This window comes from Mytilus galloprovincialis, chromosome 12, assembly GCF_965363235.1.
Source record: "Mytilus galloprovincialis chromosome 12, xbMytGall1.hap1.1, whole genome shotgun sequence".
Taxonomy (NCBI): Eukaryota; Metazoa; Mollusca; class Bivalvia; order Mytilida; family Mytilidae; genus Mytilus; species Mytilus galloprovincialis.
Genome location: NC_134849.1, coordinates 24,824,140 through 24,847,376, shown reverse-complemented (window position 1 = coordinate 24,847,376; position 23,237 = coordinate 24,824,140). Strand labels below are relative to the sequence as shown.

Here is a 23,237-nt window from a genome sequence, read left to right as displayed (position 1 = left end):
AAATTATGTTCAATGATAAAACAATGCATGACTGCATTACAAGGGATGCTAATTTAATTTCATCTAAAATGTTCACCAAAATAATTGTGTAGTTGCACATAAGAGGACTAGAACAGACAAGCTTGCATCAGCCATACATGTGATCCAATTCATATGTTTTCAAATATAAATAATAATAATCCATGAACTAGTATTCTAGACTATGCCAAAAGGTGCATTTAAAAAAAACAACATGAAAATAAATACAACCTTATATAAAACGTAAGAGGTACTAAAACAGACAAGCTTGCGTCAGCCTTGTGATCGAAATAAAATTTTCAAAATTAGGTTAATAAAAAAAATACTACATGACATATTTTAGGGGACCCTCATAAGGTGCATTTTTTTTTTTAAAACATTACAATAAACATAACTTCATAAAACTACCTTTTCTTCTAAATAATCCTCCGAAAATGAAAAATCCTCCTGAATGAGCGATTGAAGACTTAACATTTTTTTGACTATACACATAACAACCTGCACAATTACATTGACATAGTGTTTTGTTTTGTTTCAGAGTTAAAACAGGAACATAGATTACATGTAAACATCAAATATGGCACGTACCAATCACCAGGTTCAGAAGGGGTCAATTTAAAAAAAAAATTAAAATGAAGTAAATATAAAGAACAGAAATACACAAACGGAGAAGTAGATTGAGTTCCCTAGACATAAGTTCAATTATGAGATTTTATTATAGCATTAATTTTTTTTCTTCTTTTAAACTGACTTTTCTTATAACACCTCTATCCCACAAGAATAAATGGATCGGTCCTGACCAGTGGTCATTGATATCAATATATATATGTTTGTTTCAATGACATGTGATAAAATGATTGATATTCCAAAGACATATGGGAGACAACTCACATTTGAAAGAAAAAAATACACCGTTCAAAAACAGTCTTTAGAGCATGAACCCACAAAATTTTAAATATTTCTATTTTTTTTAAAATAGTTTAAAAAATATAATCTATGATGAAAGATCGTTGAAATCTACAACCAGGAAATGACCTTAAATAATTTTTCACGCATTATCCAGGCAGTTCATCTTGAATGACACTTTAACAAGATGCCTGTAGGGATATTACATGTAAAAATCTTTAAATTAAGCCGGGATAATATCTTAACAAAACATAGTGAAGACAATGTTCTCTTCTTAGGACAGAAGCCTGTAGTCTGTTCAACTATATATCCTTAATGATTTTCAAAGCTTTAAAAAAAGATATCCAAGTAGAAAGTTATTTTTAAATGAAATTGAATTTTTCATAAAAAAACCTATAAATAACAACTGTCACTACAAATCCATTGCCCTTAGGTACCTTCCCCCCTTGCCCATATTTGGAAAAAGTGACAAAAAGCATATTTCGTTGTGATAAACCCTTAAAATTATTTGCATGCTAAAATAGAATACATTGATGTGTAGTTAAATGATCATATAAATATATAAAAGTTTTGATAAAAAATTCCGAAGAAATTCCATTATATTGCTACAGCTGGACATTGTCCAGTGACACAATTAAGCCATCTGATTTTAGGTGTTGTGCACAGTGTCTCTCAGAATTAAATACTCCTCTGTATTTTGGGCACCCAAAATATTTCAGTAGACCTTCAAAATTGTTTTACTCTAGTGTTTGCAAAATATTGTTGGGATAATAGCCTACTCTATCACTCATAAACATGTTCGATAATTTTGCAATATTTTGACATTTTCTTTTGATATTCTTTCTAATTATCTTGTAACCCTATAACTGAATTCCCACCAATTCATTAAAAGTAAAAATAACATTTACCAAATTGTTTTTAAATATTTTTTTTTACATTTTCACTTTCTCTGTAAAAAGACAAAGATTGAATATTGGTCAAAATCAATAACAACATAATTAACTCATTTTCTTAATACATTTTATTTTATTTATTAAAATGCATATACAATTCTTTATTTAAATGCATTATATAATATTTATCTAAATGTGTTATATTTTATTTATTTAAATGAATTCAATTTAGTTATCTAAATGCATTTTATTTTAGTTATTTAAATGCATTTTATTCTATTTATTTAAATGCATTTAATTTAGTTATTAGAATGCATTTTATTTTAGTTATTTAAATGCATTATATTTTATTTATTTAAATGCATTATATTTTATTTAAATGCATATACAATTTTTTATTTAAATGCATTATATAATATTTATCTAATTGTGTTATATTTTATTTATTTAAATGCATTCAATTTAGTTATCTAAATGCATTTTATTTTAGTTATTTAAATGCATTTTATTCTATTTATTTAAATGCATTTAATTTAGTTATTAGAATGCATTTTATTTTAGTTATTTAAATGCATTATATTTTATTTAAATGCATATACAATTTTTTATTTAAATGCATTATATAATATTTATGTAAATGTGTTATATTTTATTTATTTAAATGCATTCAATTTAGTTATCTAAATGCATTTTATTTTAGTTATTTAATTGCATTTTATTCTATTTATTTAAATGCATTTAATTTAGTTATTAGAATGCATTTTATTTTAGTTATTGTTATCTAAATGCATTTTATTTTAGTTATTTAATTGCATTTTATTCTATTTATTTAAATGCATTTAATTTAGTTATTAGAATGCATTTTATTTTAGTTATTTAAATGCATTATATTTTATTTTTTTAAATGCATTATATTTTATTTATTTAAATGCAATTATTTTATTCATTTAAATGCGTTTATTTTATTTACTTAAATTCATTTTATTTTATTTATTTATTATATAAATGCATTATATTTTATTTATCTAAAATACGTATTATTAATTTTAATTCATTTTATTTTGAATTTCATTCTATTTATCTTAAAATACATTTTATTGATTTATTTCTATATATTTAAATGCGCATTTAAATGCATCCTATATATTTTCTTACCTTTTACCTAGCCTTGCACTGAATTACCACCTTACGATACAGTACTATCAACCCCAAGCTCAAAAATAAGTGGAATCCCATATGTGTACATATAAAATTGAATATACTGTAATTATTGGTTATATTCTCAATATAATGTTACTGGGGTCTTTTATAAAAAAAAAATAACATGACTTACTAAATTTGTTAAACACAGCTGCTACCCAAGGAAAGATAATAAAAAACTTAGTAACATGTTTTTTCATTAATATGTTTAATATTTTTGGCTAACAATGAGTTTAAATAAAGGTTTTTATCTTAAAGACAAAGATTCTTTTTGATATGAATGATTCAGCCCGTTTATTTGAAATAGTGCAATTGGATCTATGATTAAAGTACTTCTTTTCTCTGTGACCTATTTTCACGGTATAATAATGTAACGGCAAAAGAATTGGATGATCCTTCTGTTCAAATGCTACATTTAATTTTGGATAAGTGTTTTAATTAAGAATTGGATGCTTCTTTTTGTAACTTCATTGGGGTGTAAAAGTGTTGACCGAAGTACATTTTGTTCCGAGCTTCCTTCTTAAAATGTGCGCAACGCTTTTACAACCCTATGAAGTTACAAAAAGAAGCATTCAATAGTTATAATTACATTTTATAGCTATAATCATGAAAACATGAATTTTATAATTGTTTTATTTAATTCACCTGTGCACTTTTTTTGTGGAACCATGTGTTATCATGAATGAAAAGTTTTATTGAGTAATGCAATTGCTTAAGGAATAACACGTGATGTGCAGTTAGCCAATCAGAATAAAGTATTATAATGAAACATACATCTAATGTAAATTTTATGGTATATTATAGGTTTTCACAAGGGTGAGGGGATTGAAATAGAAATGGGTGTTTGAGTTTTAATAGTGCAAATCTTTTTTCCTTAACTTATGTGTGAACCAGATGCTCCGCAGGGCGTAGCTTTATACGACCGCAGAGGTTGAACCCTGAACGGTTAGGGCAAGTATGGACACAACATTCAAGCTGGATTCAGCTCTAAATTTGGATTGTGATTAAATAGTTGACACAGCATAGGTTTCTGACACAGAATGAATGTGTTCTAATGAACTTAAAATTTTTGTTTCTCTTAGAGCAATTCACTATGCTGTTGAATATTAATCCTCTCAAAAAAATGTTTGAAGAAATTTTCTTTTTTATTTATGAAATTTCAAATGAGAAAAATTGAACCCAATTTTTTTAATCACATCCCCCTTTCCCTTATTCCAAAACTAATCTCAATTAAAATTTCTAATGGAGTTTGCAACAATAACTACTCATTTAAATACATCATAAAATATTAAGATGTAAAAAAACTGCTTGTTATCACTGAATGGTAAAGATTATTTTAATTTATCAGTTGGTAGTAAAAAGTGAATATACATTGTATATTGTATATAACAAAGATTTAAGTTGATTCTGGACAAAGAAAGATAACTCCAATTAAAAAAAAATCTTGCTATTGCACAATATTTTGCAATTAGATATTTCTTGCTTACTATTCTGGACAAAGAAAGATAACTCTAATTAAAAAAAAATTGATATTTCACAATATTGTGCAATTAGATATTTCTTGCCATTGCGCAATACTGTGCAATTGAAAAGACTTGCTATTGCACAATACTTAATATAATAATTTTAGATCCTGATTTGGACCAACTTGAAAACTGGGCCCATAATAAAAAATCTAAGTACATTTTTGGATTCAGCATATCAAAGAACTTCAAGATTTCAATTTTTGTTAAAATCTGACTAAGTTTAATTTTGGACCCTTTGGATTTTAGTGTAGACCAATTTGAAAACAGGACCAAAAATGAAGAATCTACATACACAGTTAGATTTGGTATATCAAAGAACCCCACTTATTCAATTTTTGATGAAATCAAACAAAGTTTAATTTTGGACCCCGATTTGGACCAACTTGAAAACTGGGCCAATAATCAAGAATCTAAGTACATTTTTAGATTCAGCATATCAAAGAACCTAACTGATTCATTTTTTGTCAAAATCAAACTAAGTTTAATTTTGGACCCTTTGGACCTTAATGTAGACCAATTTGAAAACGGGACCAAAAGTTAAGAATCTACATACACAGTCATGACAGTTAGATTCAGCATATCAAAGAACCCCAATTATTCAATTTTGATGAAATCAAACAAAAGTTTAATTTTGGACCCTTTGGGCCCCTTATTATGTTGGGACCAAAACTCCCAAAATCAAACCCAACCTTTCTTTTATGGTCATAAACCTTGTGTTTAAATTTCATAGATTTCTATTTACTTATACTAACGTTATGGTGCGAAAACCAAGAAAAATGCTTATTTGGGTCCCTTTTTGGCCCCTAATTCCTAAACTGTTGGGACCTAAACTCCCAAAATCAATACCAACCTTCCTTTTGTAGTCATTAACATTGTGTTTAAATTTCATTGATTTCTATTTACTTAAACTAATGTTATTGTGCGAAAACCAAGAATAATGCTTATTTGGGCCCTTTTTTGGCCCCTAATTCCTAAACTGTTGAGACCAAAACTCCCAAAATCAATCCCAACCGTTCTTTTGTGGTCATAAACCTTGTGTCAAAATTTCATAGATTTCTATTAACTTAAACTAAAGTTATAGTGCGAAAACCAAGAAAATGCTTATTTGGGCCCTTTTTGGCCCCTAATTCCTAAAATGTTGGGACCAAAACTCCCAAAATCAATACCAACCTTCCTTTTGTGGTCATAAACCTTGTGTTAAAATTTCATAGATTTCCATTCACTTTTACTAAAGTTAGAGTGCGAAAACTAAAAGTATTCGGACGCCGGACGACGACGACGACGCCGACGCCAACGTGATAGCAATATACGACGAAAATTTTTTCAAAATTTGCGGTCGTATAAAAACTCGGCATGATGTATTTAAAAATGCCAATGATTATACTTTTTCAGCCTCCATGTCGAAACAAATTCTATCACTGACCCCACTTATTGACACTCCAAGAAGCTGTTACCATCCTTAATAAACCTGCTGATGTTTGGGTGTGAAATGTTACCTCAAATAACATAATTCTCACTTTAACTACCAATATTTTAAAGGATTGTCCTAACAAATCTCATATGTTATATTGTCCTGAAGATGCCACTCTTGATGGCCAAACATTTCAACCAGAATAAACTCTTAGCATGCGGTAATGATGGGTGTTGTTGTCTTTATTAGGTTTTAAATTTCATATTTGTTAACTTGGAACTGATCATTCGAAGTCAACAAATGACATTGGCAGTCGGTTTCCATTCTTGCGAAGAAAATGAGGATTTTTATAAAAAAAGACTTTTCACACATTATTGCTATAAAACTTGGTTCAGGTTGACCTAACTATGGTAGTTTTAGGAAGATAAAAAAAAATTCTAACAGGTTCAGTGCTGACATTATAAGGGATAATTTTTGACTCAAGAGTACAAAAGACAAGGGTAAAACAAATGCTGATGTATAAATTGTATGCCCAGGTACGAGAATTCAATCTAAACACGTTTTCAATCTAAACAGGTTTCCAATTAACACAGGGTTTACAATTAAAACAGGGTTTAACTGTACATTAACAAAATTTCCCATAGTGCTCCTTGGGTTTGGTTGATATGGGTTTCCCTGTATGATAAAATATGTTACTTAATTACCATTTCAGCTTAATTTTTTTGTGTTTATTGAAAAAATTCAGATTTCTATTTTACAAAATATCAGGATTGACTTTTATTATACAAAATGTGTTGCACTGAGGTTGGTTAAGGTTGTTTTTTTTGCAAAAGTAATTTTTTTCTTGCTTATAAGGTATCTGGCAATTATTCAACCTTTTCAGACAAATATTTAAAAATATGAACCTTCATGCCTAAAGATTACTGTTTCATTTGATATAATACATCTTTTTTTGTATTATCCATTGCAAATAACTACCCTTCAATGACCCTCTACAATCAATGCAATCTACATGTTTGTCAGAGAAAAAACATGTACAATCAGTTTCACTGAATAGATTTGTCAAAATAAAATTAAAAACTTGTTAATTTTATTTTGATTTCCATGCTTTCATCTTTTTCTTTCTTTTTTGGTTAAGAAAAGTCAGAATTTTTGCGAATTTACAGAAAAAATTGTTCTACTAGTAATCTGACCAGAGGGTTATATTTTTAACTCCCCCCCCCTCCCCCCCCTCTATGATTATAATCTTGAAAGGAAAATATGTGATAATTTACCCCTCTCAAAATCTTTTATTTTTAATAGTGTGTGTAAATGTCATGAGGTTTACTTAAGGTTTCAAACATAAAGTTTTTTTTTCTTTAAACAAAAGGTCTATTGTGTGTAGGATCAGATTTCTCAAAATCTTTTTTCCCTGGTAGTCCTTGAAAAAAACTGCTGGTTCTCACTATTATTTCTAATGCAAAATACCAAAATTGTGTCAAGTCCTTTGCAAGATTTTTGTGTTGAAAACTTTGAATTTCCACTTTTCAAGGTTTCCGCTGGATACATAAACAATAGTTGATTACTAAATTACAAGGTCATAATCAACATGTAACCATGACAACAAACTTACAGCAGGTGCAGAGGTAGTACAGTTGTTGTCATCTGCTAATAAAAACTGCAGTAATTCTCCATTTTGTAAGCCTTTGTCTTTTACTTTTTCTTTTTTATCTTTATCTTCTCCAGGGTCACTTAATAACTGCTACAATGATTAAATATAAGGCATATATATATATATACATAATAGATGTAAGAAGATGTGGTATGAGTGCCAATTGGAAGCTTTCCATCCAAGTCAAAATTTGTAAAAGTAAACCATTTCAGGTCAAAGTACATGAAGCTAGGTCTTCAACACAGAGCCTTGGTTCACACAGAACACCAAGCTGTAAAGGGCTCCCCAAATGACTATTTTAAAAAAATCATATTGGAAAACCAACAGTCTAAAATCTTTATAAAAACGGAGAAACCAGAAACATTCATGAAGAACATCAACAAAGGACAACCACTGATATTTTGCACATTTAAAATTTGGATATTTATTTCATAATTTTTTTTTTCAATAATTTTTTTTTTTTTTACATGTTTTATTTTGAAATATCAAAATGATTTTGCTTACTGTTTTTGGAAACAGTTAATTTCATCATGTCTTTTTCAACATGTTATTAATGTTATAGTAAACAAAAAAATATTTTGAATGAAAATTTCAGTGATAATTTGTGTAAATAAAACATGATAAACATACATGACATATAACACAATGTTTTGAGAGATAAACAAAGCCAGTTTTTATTTTTGTAAGCGAACGATAAAACTAGTATTTTCTGGTCACATAATTTGAATGCAAACATCAGAGTGATAATTTTGTTTAAAAATAAACATACTACATGCGAATGTTTTTCGCGTTTTTAGCGAGTAGAAATATAAATGAAAGAATGTTGAGTCCTCCCTGCCAGCCAAGATAAACTCTCTATGGAACAAAGTTCTTGTGAGATATGGCTACGGAACAAAGTTCTTCTGAGATATGTCTACGGAACAAAGTTCTTGTGAGATATGTCTACGGAACAAAGTTCTTGTGAGATATGTCTACGGAACAAAGTTCTTGTGAGATATGTCTACTGAACAAAGTTCTTGTGAGATATGTCTACGGAACAAAGTTCTTGTGAGATATGTCTACGGAACAAAGTTCTTGTGAGATATGTCTACAATGAACAGTCTTCTTTTATTATTTTGTTTAATTTAATGACAGAGTGTACAGTCAATGCTGTCTGCATGGCCAGCCAAGATATGACAATAACCCTGCGGATATCAGTCTAGCAACTTTTCATGAAGCAAATGCGTGAGATTTGGCATAAAATTGTGAAGATCTAAGACAAAAATCAATAGATCAAAGGAAATTGCCACCAAATAAGCATGTAAATCTTGGAAGAACTTTCATGGATACCTAATTTGATAATTTTTATAAGTTCTGCATATAAACCAGAGATATTAACATTTTGATGAACATTTAATTTTGTGGCAAACCATGTTAACCACAGACCAAGAAATACATAACAATTAGTATCCTACACATTATTATCAATGCACAGGAAGTGTTTTTACACAGAGGTATGTTATGATATTCAAAATACAGATCTGCTGTGAAACAGTCATCAATCTATCAAAATATTCATTTACTTCTAACTTTTATTCTTTACCTATCTTTAAATGCCCTTATCCATCATGTCCATGACCGGAAATAATATCTAGCAGCAATTATAACATGTATCAGAATAAGGATATTGAAATTAACGGAACTCTAGTTAAACAGTCCTTGATCTATTAATCAATCCATAAGTTTTTAACTTTTATTCTATACCTACTTTAAAATGCCCTTAAATATATCAGACTTGATTACTTTGTAATGTCTATAGCTAGCGGCAATAATTACATGCATATTATTAATACATTGAACACTACTTTGTATTATGATGAGTTGAGCCAGATTTTCATAATGATAGTTCAAAAAGAAACAAAAATGTGTTCCTAGTACACAGATGCCCATCAGCACTATCATTTTCTATGTTCAATGGACTATGACAAATGGGAAAAGTCTCTAATTTGGCATTAAAATTAGAAAGATCATATCATAAGGAACATGTGTACAAAGTTTCAAGTTGATTAGACTTCAACTTCATCGAAAACTACATTGATCAAAAACTTAAACCTAAGTGTGACAGACAGACGCACAGACAAGAAAAAATAATGCCCATAAATGAGGCATAATAATAAATGGAGCATAAAAATGGGGCATAAAAATGGGCATAAAAAATTGACAGAAATACATGTTGCCCTGCCCAGACCAATTATTCTGACTTCTAGCCAGTCAGTCTATGCTCTTCCTTTTTAAAGCAGTAGGCTTAGGTGATAGGCAGCAATTGCCAATTCTTTGAGGTCTTTGGTTTGCCTTGGTCAAGGTGGTTCCTGGACCAGACAGGTCTGTTATATTTATCTTCAGTCAACCTTTTCATTATACTTACACCAAGATGTTTATAAATATGTTGGGGAAAACCCATCAAAGACTCTGTTAAGAAAATTTTGTTTTTTAGCACTACCAAATGATTATTTGTGTTTATATCGAGATGAGGGATAGTTCCCCATTTCATTTTGTGGGTTGTCCCCAACCTGTTAAATGGAATTGGATACCCTGGATTTATAATGCTTTTAATAACATAATCACTGAAAGGACCCTGCTTGAATTATTTCAAAAAGAAATAATATGAAATAAGGTGAAATGACAACTCCCAGAACATAGGAAAGTCTAAACATTGATTTTTTCCAGGATGAAATGTTCTCTCAGGCATCAAACCCTTATACTCCCAGAACAACGCAGAAAAGTCTTAACATTGATAACAATTTATAAGGTGTTAAGTAGTTTGGCCTTCATTAGTGTTAAACTGAAGGAACAGACAGAGATTCAAAGTTAAAAATCTGTTTGTCAATATTTTTGTTTTAGATAATGCTCTGTTTTTTCGTGCTTTCTTACATAAATATTCAAATCTAGATTTAGATTGGTTTTGACATTTCCTGTAAAATTGTGAAAATGAGAGAACTTTTCATTCTCAAAGTTTTTTTATTTACCTCTTACAGAGTGCCTGTTAATTGACTCAGCAGGCCAACCGGATGTTAAGGCCAGAGTTTTTTAATTTGTTGGTTTACAGATCTGCCGACACGATTTTGCCGATTTGAAGGAAAAAAAAAAAATTGACATTTCATGCTTTTTTATTCTCGCCGAGCCTTACAAATACATTGACCCAGAAAAATAAATAAAATAATCTTTTTATGAAATAAAATGCATTAAACACTAATAGAATTGATAACACTTTCTGTTGTGAAAAAACAAAATTTCCAATTAACGTATCTAAAAATAGACAAATCAATCATAACTGACCTTGAAATGTCGTTTGGGCAAATAATTTTGCGGAACGAAACTAGTGTTTTAATAAAATTGAGAATGGAAATGGGGAATGTGCCAAAGAGAGTTTGTTTCCCGTATTTGTCATCATTCTGTAAGATGATAATATCATAGAAAAATGAAAAATGAACTTATCCAAGTTAAAGTACTAAACATAAACAAATCATTTGGAATTTTCTTGTGTCACTGATAACATAAACAATTCGTCCATTTGGATATAAAAAAAAAACAGGAATGCTTGACAACTGATGAACCCGATATCCACGTTTTTCCAGTGGACCAGTCTATTATGTATTTGACAGGTGTGTAGAAACTTATTTTCGTACGACATTTTGGCATTTTTTTCTTTATCAGTTTTCGTGCTTGAAGATCAATATTCACAAAATTTCCAGAAATTGATTAAGAGCACAAATCTGGGTTTTTTTTCTTGTTTGAGAAATGTCAATTTAATTTCGTATTTTTCCGCAGAATTCGACTGGCCCTAAACACAAAGGCCATTAAAGGACAGATTTATGTTCTTACCTTTAACAAGGCATTTGGTTTTTTGGCCTCCGCCTCATTCATATCAGATTCTGATTTATCGTCCTTTTCATCGTCGTACGACTCGTCTTGACTGAGCAATTGTTTTAATATGATATTTTTTGGTGCCTTTTTCCCGTCCCCTTTCTGCAACATATCAATATCATCATGTGACGTTGTACTCTGTGGTTTTTCAGTTGGACTTAGTGATCCTGGTCCTGGTTGTGGGGATTGATGACTATCAAGGGGAGATAACACACTATTATTGTCTGTCCTGTCCTGATCATATAAACTATCTCTAGAATTAGTCCGAATTATCAGAGAACCACTAGATGAGCTGTGACTCAAAAGTTCACTTAATTTACCACCACCTCGTATTGTCCTTTTATCAATAGAGGACTGACTTGAATTTGAAAACAGAAATTCAGAACTACTCCGAGGTGAAGGTGACGGATTAGCACTAGTCCTACCCATCATGCCCCCTTGTTGCCCTGGTGACATCATGGACAAACTAAGTGGCGGCAAGCTGTTTGGTGTTTGAAATTCACGTTGTTGATGTATATTTTGTTGTAGTCTGTTCCAACCAGCCTGTGTCATACTCACTAAAATAAAACAAACATTTGGTTACTGTAAATTCAGAAATTATTGGGAAAAAAACGACAGGGTTATAATGGCAATAATTTAAACTTGCATTTATACTTTTTTTTTATATGAATTAATCAGGATTTTTTGCAATACTGTATCGCACAAATTTAAAATTGCATTTAGTCTCAAATGACAAAATCGCAATAATAAATGCATGCAATAATTTCTGAATTTACACATGTTACAGCATACTGTGGATTAATTTATTTTTTATTTTTTTCATTTTTTTTTTTATGGAACAGCCCTATGCATATTTCAAGAATTTAGATTGTTTATGACATGATCTAGAAGGGGCAGAGAAAGATATTTTTGGAAAGTTAAAACTGATTTAGAGCTTATTTCCTAATGCTTGTAGGGTAAATCTTTGATTTGCTTGCTTGCTTTAATTGTATAAATATTTACCCAATCTTTGTAAATAAGATTGACATCTTCAAGATCTTCAAACGATATATATATATATCATGTGCATTGGGATAGTTAAACCTGTTTATATTATATTGAAATTTCATTTTACTTTATCACAATTACCATTGTACAATATACAAACAAAGAAAGCAAGCTAACCAAAGTCTTGCTCTACATGCATTAAGAAATAAGCTCTAAATGCACATATTAAATGTTATATGTTGTGCTTGTTCTTATGTTTATTTTTTGTTTGCGTGTCTGTTTTACTGTCCAATATTTTTTGGCCATTTTTGTCACCCTTTGATTTATGATATCCTCTCGTTTAAATATCAGATACATCAGTATCAATGATAATATAGTGTAGATTCTATATGATCTGTTTGACACTAATTTTCTTTGATTTTATGGGTTCAGGGGGCCAAGGAATCTAAATGTTCAATCAATTACAAGTTTTCTATAGTAATACATGCAGACTTAGGTTAAAACACAAAACTAAATACCCTCAATCAAAGAAAATTGGTACTCTTGAAAATAAATGTATCAACAGTATCATTAAACTCAGTGAAATTTGGATATCAAAGTTTACATGATACATGTAATAAGCTTAAAACTTCTTTCAACACATTCAACAGTTTTATATATTTTCTTATAAACAAAATGTTATTTAGCGTCAAATATTACATTTCTTAATTTTAAATATGTACCTGGACTGGACATAGGTGGTGTCCGTTGTGGAGGATATCCCATACCTGGTGACATCCTGTTAGACATCATGCCACCTACACTACTTCCTGGACTACGTTGATTTGGATATCCCATCATACTCCTCTGACTTGGAACCTGAAATGGGGCACTTCTTGGTCCTGGACTAGGTGAAAATCGTGGACTTTTCTGACCACTATTACTACTGGAGTCAAATGATCCTCCTCGTTGAAATTTCAACATTTCCGGTCGAATGGTTTTACTCATCGCAAGCATCGTTCTCGTTAACAACTGTTGTTGTTGTTGCTGATGCTGCTGCTGTTGTTGAGCCAGTTTCATTTGAGACATGTCACTCCATGAATTAACACTATTACTCGATGAGTTTGAATTATTAAAATTCATATTCGTACTTCCAATAACAGCCTCAAAATCTGAAGGCAATAAATCCCAGTTTCCATGGTTACTGTTTGAATTCAACACATCCATTGAATGTAAGTCACTATTTAACCCCATGTTAGGGTTCATTGAACTCTGTGAGTATGCAAGTGTTTCTAGTGCCGCCATTTGTGAGGATATTCCAGACAAGTTTTGGTTGCTACGAGTTCCTGCAACTTGCGATTGTCCTATAATAGATTTCATAAGACTTGTCGAAGCTGAGCCTTTGAGTTCATTTTCCGAGTCGCACTCACGAATAATGGAATGTGTGGACAAAATAAAATCTTGTTCACAATTGTCACTGCGGAAAATTTTACTTTTAGACTGTACAAAGAAATATCTATTGTCTTGAAATTTGAACCTATACACACTACTTGTATTAGATCCAGTCTTTAACACTGAAATATAAAACAGCATAATTTTACAATAATATCAATAAAGAATGTCAAAATTATTGAGAAAATAAAATAACATGTTGAAAAAAAAAAAAAAAAAATTATGTAACATAAAATTAATACTATTTACATCTTACAAGTTTGTTTAGAACAACAACATTTTCTTGAGGAGAAGTGGCAAATGTTATATAAGCCCATGGCACTACCCATATTAAAGAAGCTTTAAATAACCCATCATTATTTGAACAATTTTCCTGAAAAAAATTAAGACTTCATGTTTAGATAAAAATTAAGTTGTCAATTAATAATGAATATGAAAAAAAAAATTAATTAAAATAACACTTAAAAAAGTTTGTTACATTCAAAGCCATTTTGAGAATTTAGCTTCAGCCAACCCACATATTCATCTGCTTTCTTTCGAGGAATAAAATAATATTTACGATTTGTTCCCACTCAAAAGATATCAACGCTGGAGTTATCACCTTTCAATGTTTGTGGAATCGACATGTAATAAACAGGTTGCTAGGCAAAATGAAACAAACAACCATCATATTAACCAATGGCAATGGTTCGCTAGCAGTTGAATGTTTTATTATATATAAATGTGACTCGTGTGAGATTATAACATGTCTCCCAGGACTGGGCAGTATTTTGAAAAGTCAAATTCAAACCACAAGTCTCGGCAAAAATGAAGATGTATAATTGTTGTATAGCATTCACGTTTTGACAAGTCAAATTCCCAACTATAAGTCTCGTCAAAAATGAAGGTGTATAATTGTTGTATAGCATTCACTATACAACATAACATTGTGTCCAATTCCAACTATAAGTCTCGGCAAATATGAAGGTGTATAATTGTTGTATAGCATTCACTATACAACATAATATTGTGTCCAATTCTAACTATAAGTCTCGGCAAAAATGAGGGGTATAATTGTTGTATAGCATTCACTATACTATATTAAATTTCTGCTCTGGGAAAAAAAACGCCAAAATTTTACAACTAAAACTCCATCATTTTATAGAGACATTTCAGAAATTTACAGAATACCTGTGAATGATATGTCTATAATGTTAAATATCTGTCATGTCCAAAGGGTTCAATGGTCAATAAACTTGTCTATAGACCAGGAAAAACTAATAGAGGGTAAAAGTACAAAGGCAAAATGGTCTAGGATATATTATTTACTAAGACAAAACTTTTCACTTAAGGCTTCAAAAAATATCTATCAGCGGTCTGAGTGTTTCCATAAAAAATAAAGAAGAATGTGACCCCAAGTATAAATATATGGCAATTCAGCAATTTTTCAATTCATAAATATACACAACTGAAAAACCATGAAAACCATATGCCATGCAAGACACTTTTATTGTATATTTATATGTGCTGTACATAATGTTGGAAAAAGCATTTTTAAGTTAAGGTAAAACTTCATATAGATGTGCTCCTAATTAAAGGAGGCTTATACTAAGAAAAATAAAGTGACACCACTCAAATTCTTACTTGATCTGTGTAAAGTGGTAATTAGCTAAGGTTAGTGTTTAAGTTTTATAACATTCGATTGAGGAAAACTAAAGTTAGAGAACAGAAACCAAAATATATTCTGCACAAAAATAACTCTACCACCTTCATGTAATGATTTTCTTTCTATTTATTCATACGTATGCAAATTTATCAAAAAATATAATAAATACTTTGGAGTGATTAATCATGTTAATTTTAGTGGGTTCCAATTTTGGTGGGTATTTGATATCCTGGTTTTACAAAGGTCTAAATACAAGCTTATTAAAAATTTATACATCATTGAACATTTAAATTTGTGGTTCACCTAAAACCAAGAAATAAATGAAATTTGGTATCCCACGAATAATTATGAAACAACAGTATAATGACCTACCTTCTTGAAAATGTTTAGCTAAATTTGGTATCCCACAAATAATAATGAAACAACAGTATAACGACCTACCTTCTTGGAAATGTTTGGCTAAATTTTGAACATCATTCACGTGACAAAATTCTTGAATGTTTTGTCCGTTAAAATCTGGACAGCTTTGAGATCCTGGTGCTATTCCACTGAAACAAAATTAAAGAGAGATAACACACTATTATTGTCTGTCCTTTCAGTAAGGGAGATAACACACTATTATTGTCTGTCCTTTCAGTACCATAAACATTCTCTAAATTTCACGTAATCTCAACACCAAACACTTATCTATTACGGTAGACAATTTTTTTTTTAACTTACAAAAATTGTTTCACCCTCAGTTTTGCAATTAAAATTTTCTAATCCACAAAGCTATTCTCAAATTCTACCAATGAGATGCACACAACAGACCTGAATCAAATTTATTGATTTTTATGCTCCACATTTCAAGTTAAGACAAAATATTCCTCTTTAGGTGTTCCTCGCTAAAATTAGTGCATTACTAACATACTGACTCACATAATACATTAACATCGTGATCATTGCTATGGAAACACTTAACTAAAATGTTGCCATGCAAATGTTCTCCCATATATAGGTGTCAATCCCCATTTAGTGGTAGGAAAGATCCTCAACTATAACACTGACATATGAAAAACTAAAATGTGTTAATTTGAATTCAAAAGCTGACCATAAGGTGTTTATCGTCACTCTGTGAGTAAGTCAAATAAGACTTTCGGTGATTTTTGTAATAATGGCGCTTTTAACTTTAAGTTAAACGGTACTTGATTCCTATCTGATTATTTTTTTGTTTTTTTCAATCTGGGTGGAGAAAGGAGTGTTATTTCTGCTACATGTATCTATTGCAATAAATCAGATTTCCTTTAAAATATCAAAATAGTTGTATATCAAATTAGTTAAGATGGATGTGAAATTTATTTAAAAGTTTCTATGACCATACCAGGTATGGTATTACATTTAAATGTAATTAAATATATATCATTGCATTATTCATTTAAATAATTAAGAACATATGTGACATAATGACATGGGGTTTATATTCTACAGTCAAATAAACCGTCTGGTCGGTCTGCAAAAAATTCAGGAAAAACAATCTGATGGACAGTAACATTTCTAATTAATTGCCCATGAGACACCTCCCTACAAGATACCAAATGATGTAGAATTTATTGTTGATAAATATATAAACAAAATAGGAAGGTTAGGGTATGATAGCCAATGAGATGGCTTTCCATCTAAGATCACATGAGGTAGAACAATATATAAATAAGTTGTTCTAAGATTGCCAAACAACTCTCTAACAGAGACCAAATGCTATAGACGTTACTGTTGATAAAAATATTAATAAACAAGAATGTGTCCATAGTACACAGATGCCCCACTCGCACTATCATTTTATATGTTCAGTGGATCGTGAAATTGGGTAAAAACTTTAATTTGGAATAAAAATTAGAAATATCATATCATATGGGACATGTGTACTAAGTTTCAAGTTGATGTAACTTTAACTTCATCAAAAACTACCTTGACCAAAAACTTTAACTGAATTTTGCACTATCATTTTCTATGTTCAGTGGACCATGAAATTGGGGTCAAAACTATAATTTGGCATTAAAATTAGAAAGATCATACCATGGGGAACATGTGTACTAAGTTTGAAGTTGATTGGACTTCAACTTCATCAAAAACTACCTTGACCAAAAACTTTAACCTGAAGCAAACGGACGCACAGACGGACGAACGAACGAACGGACGCACAGACCAGAAAACATAATGCCCCTCTACTATCGTAGGTGGGGCATAAAAAAATTAGGAAGATGGTGGTATGACTGTCTATGAGAATACTCTCCATCTAAGATCAGATCAGGTAGAACAATATATAAATAAGTTGTTCTAAGATTGTCAAACAACTCTCTAACAGAGACCAAATGACATAGAACTGTTGATAAAAATATTAATAAAAAAAAATAGGAAGATGGTGGTATGACTGTCTATGAGAATACTCTCCATCTAAGATCAGATGAGGTGGAACAATATATAAATAAGATGTTTTATGATTACAGATGAGACAACTCTCTAACAGAGACCAAATGATATAGACGTTACTGTTGATAAAAATATTAATAAAAAAACATAGGAAGACGGTGGTATGACTGTCTATGAGAATACTCCTCATCTAAGATCACATGAGGTGGAACAATATATAAATAAGAAGATGTTTTATAATTACAGATGGGACAACTCTCTAACAGAGAACAATGACGTTAAAGTTAACAGGTAAAGGTCAAACTATGTTTGAAAATTAAAACGTCACCTGCTGTGTATAAATTGTCAGAAGCAAGGAGAAACTGTGAAAATTTTTACATAAGCATGATAAATACAAATTTATACAGTAACAAGAGGCTTTAAAGAGAATGTAAATTTACATCGTCTTTGAAGATTTGTCTCCCTTGACATACCTTGTATCAAATGCATTTGAATGTAAATTTACATAGTCTTTGAAGATTTGTCTCCCTTGACATACCTTGTATCGAATGTGTTTGAATGTAAATTTACATCGTCTATGAAGATTTGTCTCCCTTGACATACCTTGTATCAAATGTGTTTGAATGTAAATTTACATTGTCTATGAAGATTTGTCTCCCTTGACATACCTTGTATCAAATGCGAGTATTTTTCCGTTAGTATCTTGTTTTGTAGTAAACTGTTCAATGCCCAGCATGGTATTTGTCTTCTCTGTTATAGAAAGTCGTCTAGCAATACACACTAGACAAGATTGTCCAACTGAAAACATAGAACATTAAGGTCTTCAACAATTGTTAACATGAACCACCTATAAAGACTTGGGTACGTAGGATATGTTGAATTGAATTTTTAAGTATTTTTCAGGCTAATACATATTTACGTCTTTTCCTGTGTTGTACGGTTGCTCTCTCATTGACACTTGATGCTGGCTGGTACTTCTGTTTGTGTTTGTATATTTAACTTTTATATTTTCTCTGAAAACTAGTTTTATCAAAGTAAGGAATATTAAAGTGTTAATGGAATATAATTTGTTATGTAGACTAGTAAAATATTTTCGGGCTTGTAAACCCAAATTTTGCTTAGACACATAAGAAAAATGTCAGAATATTGGTTTACAGACTAGAAGCTAGAGAATATTTTGGGTGCAGACAAGTAAAGGGAACCCCTTAAGTAAATAAAGGAACCCATATCATGAAAATGAAAGCCCACAGAACCCATATAATGATTATACCTGAACTTTCGCTAGTTTCAGAGAATTTTTCACCAGGTTGTTGTAAGGCAGATATTTGCATGTTCTCATATTGGGAAACATAGGTTTGTTTAACTTCAACATCATCAATTTCTTCACCTGAAATGACAAATTTAATGCTATCAAATTACTATTATAAAATCATCAATCTTTAAAAAGGAATGACAATAAAATGGCAGCCATGTTTATAAGATACTTCTGGGACTCACACATGGTAAGCACCAGCAAGTACCAACTCCATAATTAAACACAATGATTGTCTGTACTAACAGGAGCCTGTAATTCAGTGGTTGTCGTTTGTTTATGTGTTATATTATTTGTTTTTCATTTATTCTTTTTATATAAATAAGAAGTTTTCTCGTTTGATTTGTTTTACATTGTCTTATTGGGGCCTTTTATAGCTGACTATGCGGTAGAGGCTTTGCACATTGTTGAAGGCCGTACAGTGACCTATAGTTGTTAATGTCTGTGTTATTTTAGTCTCTTGTTTACAGTTGTCTCATTGGCAATCATACCACATCTTCTTTTTTATATCAACACTTTTCAGGTGAATATTTTTGTTTGGTACTTGTATGAACTCAATTAAGAATCATCTGTTTAAATATAAAATTGAGAATGGAAATAAGGAATGCATCAAAGAGACAACAGCACATTTTGGCATGTTTTGAACAAAAATTAGATTTTTTTTCCTCGATTTTCCAATGAAAATCTCACATTAATTAATCATAAAACTTGATAGAATTTACAATTTAAACTTTACATATACTAAGGAATCATGTTAAAACAAGTGAAACTGCGAGCTACTGCTCACTGATGATACCCCCGCCGCAAGTGGATAATATTAATAGTGTAAAAATATGCAAGTGTTCAGTAAACAGGAAGTTGTCAAGTGATGAATCTGAAAACGCATCACACGGTATAGCTGACTTATATAAATCCTGAAACCAAATTTCAGAAATCCTTGTATTGTAGTTCCTGAGAAAAATGTGACGAAAATTTTCAACTTGGCTATCATGTGTAAAATCATACAAGTGTTCGGTAAACAGGAAGTTGTCAAGTGATGAATCTGAAAACGCATCACACGGTATGGCTAACATATATAAATGTTGATACCAAATTACAGAAAGGGTGGATGTGTAGTTCCTGAGAAAAATGTGACGAAAATTTTCAACTTGGCTATCATGTGTAAAATCATACAAGTGTTCGGTAAACAGGAAGTTGTCAAGTGATGAATCTGAAAACGCATCACACGGTATGGCTAACATATATAAATGTTGATACCAAATTACAGAAAGGGTGGATGTGTAGTTCCTGAGAAAAATGTGACAAAAGTTTCATGGGACGGACTGACTGACGGACGGACTGACGGACTGACGGACGGACTGACGGACAGACAGAGGTAAAACAGTATACCCCCCCTTTTTTAAAGCGGGGGTATAACTAAAAAAAAACTGATTTTGAAATACTTGATTTTCAGAGGCAAAAAAAAGCCTGTGGAAAAATCCTCATTCCTTTAATGAAATTCAAAACCTTTTCTAAATTCATGTAGGAAAAGCAGTTGTAGGTGCACTATTTTAGTGTTAATTACGATCAAAGTTTGTCAACTTGGTTATAACATGGGAAAATATGCCATACTTACATGGTGGTTTAACAAGCATACGACAATTAAAAGTTCTTCCTTTAGCTACAGTATCGTTTGGCCAAGAAATTACACTACCTGTAAAAGATAATAATATAAAAGTTTCAGTGTTTCAACAAAAACTCACTTTATATTTAAAACCTTAATTATGTACAAAGTTTCACAAAAAATATTTCCGGCTATATATGTCATCTTAGTATTTATAAATATTATTTTGTAAACGATCAGATTTTGGTTGACAAATGGAAAAAAAAATGTAATTGCATCTGGCAAGCAAATAAGAAAATGATGTATATATTTTGTTTCTGCCCAAATAATTTAATTTTGGATGTAATGTGTCTTCTGATTGGCTGACATTATTTTGTTATCAGCCCATAGACATAAATTAGTCATGTGACCGTGGCGTCATCAACGTTTTTTCATGGTTTTCTAGTTTAAAATGGAATTTAGAATTAAATTATAAGAAATGACTAATATTTTTTCTGTCTATTTGAAATAACATAAAAAATGTGGTGCACACTGTTAAATAACCTGCTATGCGCGTTATTCAGTGTGCACCAAATTCTTTATGTTATTTCTTCATAGACAGAAAAAATATTACAGTCATTCCTTAATTGTAAAATTATTAAGCAAAGACATCACATTCTAAAACAAATTTCCTGGAGTTACTGCTCTTTGTGAAATATTCTCATAATTCTAACATTATCGCTTTTATTTGTTTGTACATGTTGTATGTCTATAATAAGAATGTATGTAAATGGTGGACTTCAAATGGAGAAGATGGTTACGGCACAGAGTAGAAAATGTTTGAGATGGCCCCCTTTGCCAACTTCTGTGGAGCAGACATGACATTTTGTTTTTTTAAATATGAAAATTACATATGCAAAATTTCAAGAAAGTGGATTACGCATATATATATATAAATTTGGTCTAAGCTTAAATTTTTGTGGGCAGGAGTGGTTTTCCTATTTTGAGTGGTGGAATTTGTCAAAATCAACATAACCTATAGTATAGGTATGCCATGTAGATAATATTGTTGAAACATTTATTTTCGTGGGGTTAAATTTTGTGGTTTTGTTTCTATATAAGATTTCATTAGATTTAATTTCGTGGTTTCCAGTAAATAGAAGTAATATTATTTTTAGGTTAAATTTTCTTCAGTATATCCTACGACGAAATAAACAAAATTAAATCCTCCATGAAAATTTCTGATTTTACAGTATATTCTTTACTTACCAAATGACATAGGCAGAAGGCTGCCACTAAATTGTGCATGATCTCCGACATGGATAATATTATATATACTTTTGCCAACAAGGTCATCCTGAAGAAGAGAAGAAGAATTTAGGAATGAAAATGCAAACTACTGTATATTCAGATATTATTGCAAGGTTTTTATTATTGTGAAAAATGTGCCTGAGTTTTAGACGCAATAATTTAAACTCACATTCTGAAATATTTTATATGATATAAACAGAATTTTTCTCAAGATTGTAAAAAATAAGTCTGAAATGCCAATATCTCAATTATAAATGCACGCAAAATTTCTGAATTAACAGTACAATAAATACAATAAAAAACATTCTACACAAAATATTTTCTATGCAACAAATGCTTTAAATACATGGACGGTGACGCTGACCTCACTTTAAACAGAAGATTCTATAGTATTTTTCTTTTTGAATTCGGTTCAATTACATATTTGGTTTTAATTTCAATTGTCAACTACTCATTCTTAAATCACTTCCCTAAAATTGCAAGATTTGCTGCAGTTCTCGTTTCTCAGCCTTTTCAATTTCTGTGTAAAGTTTCTTAAAGTAAAAGTCTAATCAACTTGTATCATTATTTTTCATGGTGTTGAGTTTTTCTATGAATGAACTTATATTTTAAAATAGTTATTGTTGCATTCAAATATTTGATATTGTCTCTTGCAGGGTACAAAATTTACAAAAAAAAAGATGTCATCCAAATTCAAATTTGATCAGTGTTTTGTGGTAATTAGCATTCTGTATATGGGTGTACTTAAGGCATACAGCTATACATTACCTGGGTGTATTTAAGATATGAATCAACATTTTCTGATACAAATTCAACTTTGCCTTGACCATTTACAACAAACAAAAATCCGTCCAATGCCTAAAAGATACAAACATTCTATTTATAGTAACAAGCAACAATACATTTCTTTTTGTTGTTAGATAGTCCTAAATTTTGATTCTTTATTGATGCATCTGTACTTATGATCACTTATAAATTTCATTTTTGTCATTTGAAAGTCATTGATTATTACAAATTGAGTGTCACACACATCACTGAGCACATTTTCTTTTCAG

General features: G+C 30.5%; 1 protein-coding gene across 9 annotated transcripts in view; it reads right to left on the bottom strand.

Annotated features, from left to right (window-relative positions):
• Positions 1-23,237, bottom strand: part of LOC143055002 (uncharacterized) — a 162,670-nt gene that overhangs the window by 25,483 nt on the left and 113,950 nt on the right. For all 9 annotated transcript variants that reach the window (XM_076228118.1, XM_076228117.1, XM_076228119.1 and 6 more), the window contains 9 exons: positions 22,951-23,040; positions 22,141-22,228; positions 20,905-20,982; positions 19,248-19,364; positions 18,646-18,775; positions 16,013-16,119; positions 13,218-14,048; positions 11,467-12,065; positions 7,567-7,695 (listed from right to left, as the gene is read on the bottom strand). In XM_076228118.1, coding sequence (XP_076084233.1) covers positions 7,567-7,695; positions 11,467-12,065; positions 13,218-14,048; positions 16,013-16,119; positions 18,646-18,775; positions 19,248-19,364; positions 20,905-20,982; positions 22,141-22,228; positions 22,951-23,040 — 2,169 coding nt within the window. The remainder of the gene's footprint in view (positions 1-7,566; positions 7,696-11,466; positions 12,066-13,217; positions 14,049-16,012; positions 16,120-18,645; positions 18,776-19,247; positions 19,365-20,904; positions 20,983-22,140; positions 22,229-22,950; positions 23,041-23,237) is intronic.